General features: G+C 38.6%; 1 protein-coding gene across 1 annotated transcript in view; it reads right to left on the reverse strand.

Annotated features, from left to right (window-relative positions):
* LOC111235176 (mucin-5AC-like) overlaps window positions 1-9,881 on the reverse strand; it is a 28,133-nt gene extending 18,252 nt beyond the window's left edge. Inside the window, exons 1-2 of the mRNA XM_022763513.1 lie at window positions 9,785-9,881; window positions 256-321 (exon numbers count right to left, since the gene is read on the reverse strand). Coding sequence (XP_022619234.1) covers window positions 256-321; window positions 9,785-9,881 — 163 coding nt within the window. The remainder of the gene's footprint in view (window positions 1-255; window positions 322-9,784) is intronic.
* Between the last annotated feature and the right edge of the window lie 1,507 nt (window positions 9,882-11,388).

Genomic DNA, 11,388 nt, shown 5'->3' on the forward strand with positions numbered 1-11,388 from the left:
TAGACTTTTACTCTGGCCCCACACCATCCAAAACACCAACTTTGTAGGAACACAAGGCATCTTCTCTTCTGCAGCCAGAGGGGCTGTCTTGTAGAGTGAATGTAGAGGGGTACCAGATGGTACAATGCAGCTGCATTGTCATAAATGAGCAGATAACAGATTACACTCAAACTACAAAATTCTCATTCATGTCATTCATACATTTGTATGATCCTGGCCACTATTACGATGTAGGAAATGGTCTGAGATACTTACCCTTAAATAATTTAAGGTCTTCTACCAACTCTGGACCAAAGAGACCTTCAAGGATGCTCTCAAAACCTGAGGAAAGACATGAAATTCAGTCAAATGGGCAGTTGTCAATGGTAATCATACAATAGCACACTGACCTAGCTTTTGTTAGGTTTCAGTCCTAATTAAGCCTTGGTGTTGAAACCAACAGCAGCCGAACAGAAACTCAAAATGAACACAACACAAGACAACCTTACCTGCCCAGGGACACAAGTTATTTGTTGTAAAATAGTTAAAACCTGGTCTACTGTACATCACTGCCATTTCATGTGATAATGTCTTATTCATACACCCAGGCTTGTCTTTTCCTTTCTACTTCATCTTGACAACCCCTGTAAGCAACCCTGTTCTTCTGTTAAAACACACATTATCAGCTTTACTTCAACAGTAAATACATGCACTCCATCCTCCTGTTGCCAAGCAACTGAAGTACCTACAGAGTTGGGAGTGACTGCACGTTGTAACATTAAAAGGAAACAGCCAGAAACAAGGCTGGTAGTTGGTGTCAAAGTACCTATACAATATCACAGATCCAGAATTCAACCAAAACCAGATCACAGTCTACTAAGTTATAGTTTGCAGATAAGTAACTTACAAAACACTGGCTGCAATAGCAAAACATCTTATATCACATATACAGGCTTAGAAAAATCTTAAAGGCATTGCTGAAGAGATCGTGGTATCCTACAGTCCCAGCTGTTTGATAAAGACATATATTGATATAGTGAATTATGCTGCATAGGGCTTCATTTAACAGTGCATTAACACAATATGCAGTGTCTGCTTACTGCCTCAGGGTTAAAATAACCAATCCAAAACCACTAGATGCATGAAATCAAGCGCTAAAGAGGTCAGAGGTAACATCTGTCTACTGATGTAAAGAGAGAGCACTATTCTAAATGTGCTAAGAACTAATAAAAGGTCAAAGCAAAATCATGAATCAAATCATGCTGACAAAAAAACACAAGACGGTTATTAAAAAGCTATGTAAAACACATATGCATTAGTAGCACTGAAAATTAAAAATATGTAAAAAATATGAAGGCCTTAATGACAATGAATATCACATGTTAAGTTAGCCAAATTAGTTGAATTGATTATCAAACTAAACATTATAGTAAAGGCCTACTTACAGTATGTCTTCACAGATAACAAGTGAGAAAATGATCAACCCTTACCATCCACTCTCTTCCTAAACTCACAGTGAATTCACTGAAGGCTGTCATCTGTTAAAATGCCCTCGCTGTGCTTCCCTACAAATTCCCACCCACTTTTCAACAGCCAAACATAAAGGGGGGTGGGGTGGTGGGGGGCAAAGTGGTGAAACACAGCCTTGCCTATAGCTGCAACGTGAGTCTGTTTCTGGGTTAGTGCACAGGACTTCAGCTGAAGCTATCCAATCCTATTTCTGAAATATTTCAGAGGCAGGAGGAGAAAAGTAGGTCATCCACTTTCATTTGACAAAGCAGCGCCATGACATCAAACTACTCTTCAGGAATTCTGTTTAGGGCATTTAAAAATGTGTCATGCTGTAAACCATGACTTTGAGGCAATATTAACACTTTCCAACTGGCAGAGCATAGTGTGGTGTAGTGGCTGATGAAAAGAACCTCTACACACAAGCCTCATTTTGGGACCAGCAACTAAAATTTATAAGCGCAAGCTGCCTACATGTGCAATGGATAAAATATTGATAGTGTGCGTAGCTGTCATGCGAGCTCTACAAAATAAATGAGCAAAAAAAAAAAGAAAAAGAATAATAGTTACAGTTCACATGCACAAAAATCTGAATAAAAATCACACGTCACTTTAGTTCCTATTTGAAGTAACTTCCACCAATTAATTATACTGGAGAGGAATTAGGCCACCATTCAGCTGCTGCTACACATCTGGTTTGATATATAGTGATCTGATAGCCTCCAGATACAATAATAAGCACAGGGTATAGAGGTACAAAGTGATAATGAGAAAAAGAAAAAAGGAGTCCCGTATTATGTGCCATCGGGCTAAACACCTAATAAAATTTAAAACTATTCGAGGACTAATGAAAGGACACTCAGGACAAAGATATCAGGTTAATGAGGCTGGCAATCTTAATCCATTGCAAACATTGGGGGGGGGAAATCACGCCTACAGGCCTAATTGCATTGACAACATGACATTGAGCCTCATTAGAAGATTTAGTCCTTTATCCAGAATTGTTAGTCATTTTTTTTTTAACTATGGGAGCTAGTTAGTCATTTATGTCAATCATCGAGCTCCATATGAGGGAATTATGATTCAAGAACATTTTGCTATTTCCAACCTTTGCTGGCTTGTTTCTTGTTTACTTCAGATGCATATCACAGCTTGCCTCCAGGTAATTTACAGTTGAGTGAGGGGATGGCTTAATTCATACAGAGGTATGCTTAACTAAAAATAAAAACAACAAGTCTTTGCCGGAATGAAAAATGAAGAGGAGATGACAGCAGCAACATTTGTATTCATTCAACTAAAGTTTCACATTTTAACCATGTAATAATGGAAAAGGCATCGCCAAAGCTGACCTCACACCCACTGTAATTTCCTTATTGGCTCATTTTAAATAAATGAGAAACAATAATATTATTTAAATGTTATTGATTACTTTATATTTATTGTATGGAAATGTTTTAAGTTCAGCATTAATAAATATGTACAAGTCAATACAGTTTTCTTTTCATTCATACATCATTTATTTTGCACATTCCTATGACTAGGGACTCCTATGAAGACATTCTCAATGTGCACTTGATTGTATTTTTAATGATGAGAAAATACTCTCCAGCAATAATTTTTACATACTTACTCTTTATATTGTCTGTGGGCTTGGCTACATGTAAACTAGGAGAGCGAACTGTGTGATTATGCATATGCACCTGAGAAACTTGCCCTACATTGGAGTGTCTCTGCAATCAACTTTTCAACCAAGAGAGATATTGCTCCTTTTTCAGATTGACTTGCCCCACTAAAATTTCAGTGTAAATTTAATTTTAGGTTAGGTTAATTGGACCTTTTAAATTCAGGATAATTCAATGGCTTTTGAGGCTTGATAATTGTGAAAGTAAACACATTTCAAGGGTCTTCTCTCAACTTGATAAATGCATTTGGCTCATAATACTGTAGATTAGGGCTGCAATGTATAACCATTTTTAGTACTTAATAATATATATCTCATCTATTATTTTTTATCTATAAGTGGTATGAGCAGTTTGGCACTAAAACTCAATTAATGATTCAAGTTAAGCATCAGCCACAAACCTTGACCATGAAAATGTCTAGGTCTTTTCATGGAGCTTATGTACGCTCACGGTGAACAACAAATCTGCCCAATCTGTCTTAGCCTTCTTTTGACCTACATCTCCAGCCAATCAGAGCCAGGAAGAGAGGAAATATTTGGATTGTGTGACACCCTTGTCCTTCCCACCAGCACTTAGAAAGAGAAATCCCACAGGTCTAGGATCAGCTTAACCCCCCTTAAATCCTAACGTTAACCTATGGTGTACTTCACTGGGAACTGAACATAGTGCTTGATAAAACCCTCTTTACTGCTTATTGCTGGCCATGTGTGCTACATGGGTTGGTAGTATAGCCAAAAGGTCACTTTTCTTTTATCAGCCTTTGCATAAAAATCACTGAGCAACCCCCTTGCCAATTTCTGCAGTGCAAGTACATGACATAGTAAATGTTCATTAGAATATGCTTAATTTAGTACTGAAAGACAAATGAAACTGACACCAGTGATTCAAAACATGCTTGTTGTAATTTCTCATTTAACAGTAATAAACATGTGACCTACTTTTCAAGTGTCAATGCTCAAAGCACTATTTGACATGATGCTGCCTACAACTATTGTGCTTTCAGGGAATTCAATGCCATACTTAAATTGAGAGGAGCTTTTTACTACATTGATAAAGAGGCTTTAAATATCACAATCACTGTTAACTCACATTTCTACATGGTTCCAGAAGTATTTTCTTCCCAGTGTATATTATACATAATATATTATATTATGCAATAAAAAGGTTTTTTATAATGATAATCTCAATGTTACTGTTCATCATTTTTTCACAAAGGTTTCCTCAAGATAATTTAGTGATGCTACAGGGTAGTTGTGTGGCCCTTGGTTATAAATGTTTCAACTGTTTAATTAATTCCTGAGAAATGTTGTATTTTCAGTTGGTATATGGCATTATACTGCAGTACTCATGACACTCGTCAGCAGCTACTATAACGAAGACTCCAGCTAGAGTCCCAAGATTATCACATTTCAAAACAAAAGTGAATTGATTAACACTCCTGAACATACTTGGCAAGCTCTTCAGTGCTCAAATTCTAATTTCAATATGCCATTAACAGCACAGTCGACCGAATTTGAGTGTAAATGAATGTGTGTTAATGAAAAGCCTGAACAAAAAGGCATGTAACATCTTTTACTTCCACAGCTGGCAACCAGAGGTAACCTTACCCAATTCTCTGCCACCCATTTTGGACCTGTCCACGTACAAGTAACATTCATAAACCTGGTCAAAAGTTTTCACCTGACAAACCACAGTAATTGATTATTCCAGCTTATTACATTTATTACAGCTTTTCTGTCTTTATCTGTGGTGGGCAGCAGGAAGACAATGCACATACATTTCAAAACACCTGTATAAGTACAAGAGACTTGAACATAGGTTCCTTCTATGTGTCTTCTGTTGTTCCTACAACCAATCACCCAAATTGATATAGAATTTGCAACTACCCATTTACATAATCACAAAAATTGTGATAAAATGTTAACATTTAGCCTCATCATGGGACTGCAGTGTTTTTTTTTTTCCACTGGATGACCCACCCTTCCCTCTGCCGCTCTAGTGCTGAGGGTGTAGAGTGCTGCATCAACCCCCACTCAACCCATCCCCCACGGTAACTACTGTACACATACGATCTCAGAAAGAGTGACCACAAGCTCACAGAACAGGAGCTTCCCAGAGCTCCAATCAATCTGTATCCAAAATCAACCTTTCTAAATTTGGCATCTTTGGATACAGCATTTTGAAGAGGGATTGGTCATCGACAAATTCTTTTATTTTCTAAAACTGCAACATGTTTTAGAATCATAACGATGTTCAGATTGTGATGCTCACAAGATAGTAATTTGGTATGAAGAGAGTCACTGATATCCCTGAGCAATCTCTATGAAGATGTAAGATGGGCTGAGGGCTGAGGATGAGCGCAGAGATGACAAAGTTGCACAAATTAGTTGAGCCACAGTACATGCCTAGTTTCATCCCAAGTGAACTCATCACACAGAGACCAAGGCTAATTGCTTAACCATATAAGAAGCATTTACTGTTGCATACTATGCTACCACAAAAAAGGAATTTGTTACAGGTCAACAGTCAAGCTGAGACATTACATGGGCTTGAGCAAAATTGTGCTTTGAAATGTCATTTGACAACTACACATTATGTTCATTACAAGCAATATACAGTATCTGGACCAGCCTATACCGCGGGCAATGGCGTAGCAGCTTTGAGCAACATCTACAGTGGGGAGAATCACTCCATGAATACTTAATGTGATATGATGCAAACTGACAGTCAAATGGTGTAACGCTGCACAAAATATAACTTTGAATAACAAATATGAGACCACTATGATTTTAAGCAAATATGAAAAAAAAAAATGGCGCACACAAACATGTACGCTCAAGCACACACACAGATAAACACACAATCAAAGACATGCATTTCATATGAAACATTTAAGTTGTTGGTCAACAAACCTCAACCAGCTCTTTTTTCAAATTAGGAAATTGTAGGCCAAAAGGACATCACAGTGGGCATACTGGAGTAGAAAATGGGCCATGCTAAAGTTTAAATTATGAACAAGAAGTCTGCCTGGTGTCAATCTTTGCATGTTATTTCTTTGAGCAGATCCTCAATCCCACTCACCCACATGTCAAACGCAAGTATGAATAACTGACATTCCAGGCATTTTCAAATGTCAGCTGGTGCTCTTCAGTCCAAATTTTCCCAAATCAAGACAGAACACACATTTCAGCCACACAGTTTTCCGGGGGCCGATGGACCATGAACACATGTATAGGCAAACATACAGACAATTGTTGCTGCTGTTCTATGGGACAATTGCCCTTGTCTCTGCCCTGCAGTTTTACTAGTCACATTAAATACACAAAGACAAAATGTCCATTTCAGCATCAGCAGGGTGGTGGTGGCGTGCAGCCCTCTCCACCAAAAAGCCAAACAAAAGTATGTCCTTGTTGTCATGGACAGAATATGCCATTCTGCAGCCAGCAGACTGATGCTGTTGTCATGTACTCTGCAGCTTTACAGTTATAGCCCAAACACAAGGGACATTTGTCAATCATAAAGGGGGAACTGACTAACTGAATAGTCCTGGGTCTGGAGCTAGTGACTAGTCAGAAAGCTATTATTCTCTCCATTTTCTTTTCAATGATGAGCACATAGCCCACCTAGTGTTGTAGCACATTCACTGGAATAAGTTTGTTCTGGGTCAGTCCACACATATCAATAACCTATGTCATTACTTTAACTGATAGTCCAAACTGAGAATCCTATGTAAAATAGGTGGTGTCAAGTGCCAAGATTCACCTGAGCAGTTGTAGCCCTACTGTTACAACAAAGACTGTTGCGTTCATTCAAACCATCATACATAACGCTGGACCTAAACTGGTCAATGACTGACAGTCATGAGCACTGGGTTGACTGCTTTAGTTGTTCTGTGTAAATTGTTTTGCTGCACTTGTTCTTTCTAATTATGAAGACTGCATCTTACTTGCCCTAAATAAGCCAAGAGCTGAAAATTTCAACATACACCACACCACAACCCCCACAAAACTTTTAAATTACGAGAAAACTTAATAGGCATTAGTGTCAGATTCACTGTTACTGCTTCCTGAATCTTCACATAAGTGTAGCTTTTAACTCATGTCAAGAATTTTGTGACACATAGTCCATGCCACATAGTACATGCAACATTCAATAAGACTATAAATGGTGGCCACTTTAAGTGAGATTGATTTAATGTGACATTTTGAGATCAGCAGCGTCAGAAGTAGCATTCTAGGTTTTAAGAGTTTGATTCTGCTTAAAATCCAATTTTACATTCTGCCACAAATCACAAGGAAAAACACTAAATATATCAATGTTTGAGTATTAAAATTGATAGCTATTTTGCATTGAAATCACACGGACCCTTGACAAAGACCTAGACTGACAAATTTATCTGTGGTCGTATACTGTAGATTTTAATACTCATGATTCAGGCTTGCAAGTTGTTTTCTATCCAGCCAAAAGCAGGCAGTCCTGCATAATATGGAACTAGTCCTTTAATGAAGCATGCTGCATTCCTTAATGAGTCAACAAAGGAAACAATCTGTTTCTTGATCAAAGAGAGAATAACCTAAATATGAACTAAGATTAAGCCAGTAAAAAAACTTTTGAGGTAATTTTACAGTGAACATTAGGGTCAACTAATGTTTATGTTGTAGCTCATGAATGTTTTAGCAACTCTTTGCTCCTCATTTGCATGATGAATCTGTGTGCTATGGTGCAGAGTGTCCACATTGGCTGTTGCTATGTTACCAAATCATAAGACGGAGGTTGGCATGGCATGGGTCTAAAAATGGCCTCTCCATCCTCTTCAAGCCCTTCAATCAAACTGTAAAAAACTACTTTTGTCAATTTAATGAATGAATGAATGAATGAATATGTGTGGAGCAAAATAAAACGCATCACAGAACTACATATTGCACATGGAAGGATATTAGGGATATCTGTTTAGTCAAAAACAGAAATGTCTACAGTGATAAAGCAGCAATATCAAATTGTTTAACAACAATTTCTTTTGCTTCACTTGAAGCAGAGTAACAGCATGTAAAACCAAGGCTACAGCTTATGTCTACTTGCCATCCATGAACACAAGAGGTTACAATAAATAGTATGTTCAGCTATAGGATATTAGTCCTACATAGCACATATACTGCAACACAGACCAATGAGGATAAACTTGAGATGTAGCTAAATTTACTTGTATACTTCATACACTTAAATTTTCCTAACCTGGGCTCTTGTTACAAGACATTAAGAGTCTACAGCCATGCTATCGGCTCTGTGAGGCTCTACTTGGGCACAGTGGAGCTAAATGCTTAGCAAGTATAACGTTTACTATCGCCATCTTACATAGCATGTATGCATGGTAACATTTTTTAATTAGCACTAAACACAAAATACAGCTGAGACTGATGGAAACGTTAGTTTTGTAGATATTTGGTCATAAACCAAAGTACAGGATTAAATCACCTGATGTTGGTACTAGATGTAAGGTTATCAAACTATTCTCAAATTCATCCTCTGGGGAACATGAATGCATGTACCAAATTTCACTGCAATCTAGATTATAGTAATCAAAATATATTAATTAAAAAAAGTCAACCTCATGGTGGTGAAGGAAGGGGGACAAATCAAGAGATCACCAAGGCCTGTAGGATACATCATCTGGGAACCATGAATGTCAGAACCAAATATTGCGCAAATCCATCAAGTAGATGCTTAGATATTTCACAGGTTAACTGAAATCTTTGACCCAATGGTGGTGTTAGAGGAAGACATTTCAGTCTGCACCAAAGTGCTGGACTGACCAACAGACCAGTGAGCCATTCCACCAGCATATACAAAATATCTTCCAATGGTTATATATGTTCTGCTAGCTCCTATAGATTATACCTCTTTAGCTATGCTATCACAAAATTATAATTCAGCTTCAACTCCCACCCTCCAGCCCAACACAGATATACACAACACAATGAGCTCTAAGCCTTAAGTCAACAACTGCCTTTTAAATTATTTGTTTTGAGAGGCCACACACACCAACTAACGTTAGAAGTTAGAGAAGTTTATTGGTCTCTTGTCGAAAACGGAAACTCCCACAGCAGTAGGGTCTCAGCCACTTCCTCAATGCAGTAATGCGCGCCCACAGGAGGTGATCTGAGAAAACAAGTGATCTAAATGTTAACTGAAAACATCCACCACGAGCATATGTCGCCCTCCCCCATCCAAAATACAGTATCATCACACGGGGACGCGCATTTCTGCAAACGGGATCTTTTGGCCGACGCAACGCCTAATGACACTCCCTTTAAAACAAGCACGGTGCCCTTTAAACAAACTAACGTTACGCCAGTAGATAACTAAAGTCTACAGTTCGGATTTAAGAACAATAAAAGCTGTACGGAAACACAAGAAGTAGCCTAGCACTGTCACAAACTGCAGCATTTAACTAACTGCTCAGGCTGCCTGCCGAGAGAAGGAAACAGCGGAGGACAAAAAAGTCGAGATGCCCCAAGTGAGTCCGGTAATAGATGGTTATTTACGCCGATAACGGCCACACAGAGACGAAATTCAACCTGTAAAATTGTACAGTGTGTAACTGGTATTATCCTTACCTACACAGTGAATAAGTTTGTGTCGCCACGAGTCAAGTTCCTGCCGAAAGCCGCGCCTGTCGATTGTGCATTGCTGCCTTTTACACTGACTCGCCATTTTCTATCGTTCTTGTCTGGCGGGCACTAGCACGGGAAGAGGAAGCGCTCTGCTCTGTGAACGCGCGCGCCTCTATGTCGGGGAGGAAGCCGCTCCAAAGGGAAATGCTCATTGATTTCATTCAGAGTAACCCAACCAAATAGACCTACTAAATCAGTCAGCCAGTAACTGACATACGAATAAGTGAATAAATAAATAATATTTTCCCACCGATTTAAACATTGACATCAAATGCGTTCCCTCTTAAATAGAAACGTGGGGTGGTTTATACCAAAGTGGGACCCTGGGGGTAGGTTTACTATTTGGCAAATAGTATGTGGTAATTTGTTTAATTGGCTAAAATATTGTGAAATCGTTGCACCTAAAGATAGATCCTGGATTTTTAACCAGTGCTTTCGGCATGGCTCTGGTGATGGAAACTGCTGGATGGATTGTCATGAAATTCTGCACAGACAGTCATGGTTCCCAGAGAATGTATGCAACTGACTTTAGTGATCCACCAACTTTTCGTCCAGCGCCACCACGACGTTGTCATGTGTGGTTTTGAGTAAAATGGCTTAAACACTGTTGAATGGATTGCAGTGAAATTTGCTACACACATTCATTCTCCCCTTAGTATGCATTGTAATCAGTTTGGTGACTGATCACTTCATTTTTCATCTTACACCACAATTAGGTAAAAATTTAAATTTGTTCAATGATTTGGTTAATGAACAAACGAACAACATAACTAATGGCATTCATGAGCCTTAACTGTAGGCCTACTTTGTGTTTTGTGCCAACTGGCAAATGTTAAAATGGTAGGGAGAACATGGTGGAATCCAACAAAAGGTGTGGGGTGAGGGTTTTTTTTTACAATGTCTCTCCACCATCTTTTCTGTAGTATATTGGTGCCTTAATTGGATTTTCAAGAAGAGGAACAATCTACAGTAGTACAGTACAGTAGTATCTATCCTGCTTAGCCCCATGCACAAACAAAATAAGTACTATTCCTGAAAACTGCCATGCTATTTATGAAATTTTGTCTGACCTAAGCTAAAATGTAATCTTGTTTGAGGGGAAAAACGTTTTCATGCCTATGTGCACTTAGCAGAATCCTCACACCACCAATCATTAATAGTAAGAAGAAATATAATATCGTGTATATATTGCATATTATAAATCACCACATCTTTAATTATATTTTACAATACAGTGTATGGCCTACACAATACACATAATGTAGCTTCCTCGACTATAGACAAATTAAACTGTGGGCTTCCCTGTCAGCTGTTGTGCTGAGTGCTTCAAGAAGCTTCAGAAAATGCCCCACAGCCTTTTATAAATATGTCTGCCACTGTCTGTAAGCTGTGGCACACTAGGCCAATCAGAGAAAGTTTTCAATGAGAGTCAACAACAGTCATGCAATGAAACAGCGCGGCGGTCAGGCTGCAATGATGCTGTTGTAATGCTGCCTTCAGGAGCCGTCGGAGTTATTGCAATCCAGAGCTGAAGCGCGCTTGAACGT

The sequence above is a fragment of the Seriola dumerili genome, unplaced genomic scaffold (genome assembly GCF_002260705.1).
Source record: "Seriola dumerili isolate Sdu_G_001 unplaced genomic scaffold, Sdu_1.0 BDQW01000478.1, whole genome shotgun sequence".
Classification (NCBI taxonomy): domain Eukaryota; kingdom Metazoa; phylum Chordata; class Actinopteri; order Carangiformes; family Carangidae; genus Seriola; species Seriola dumerili.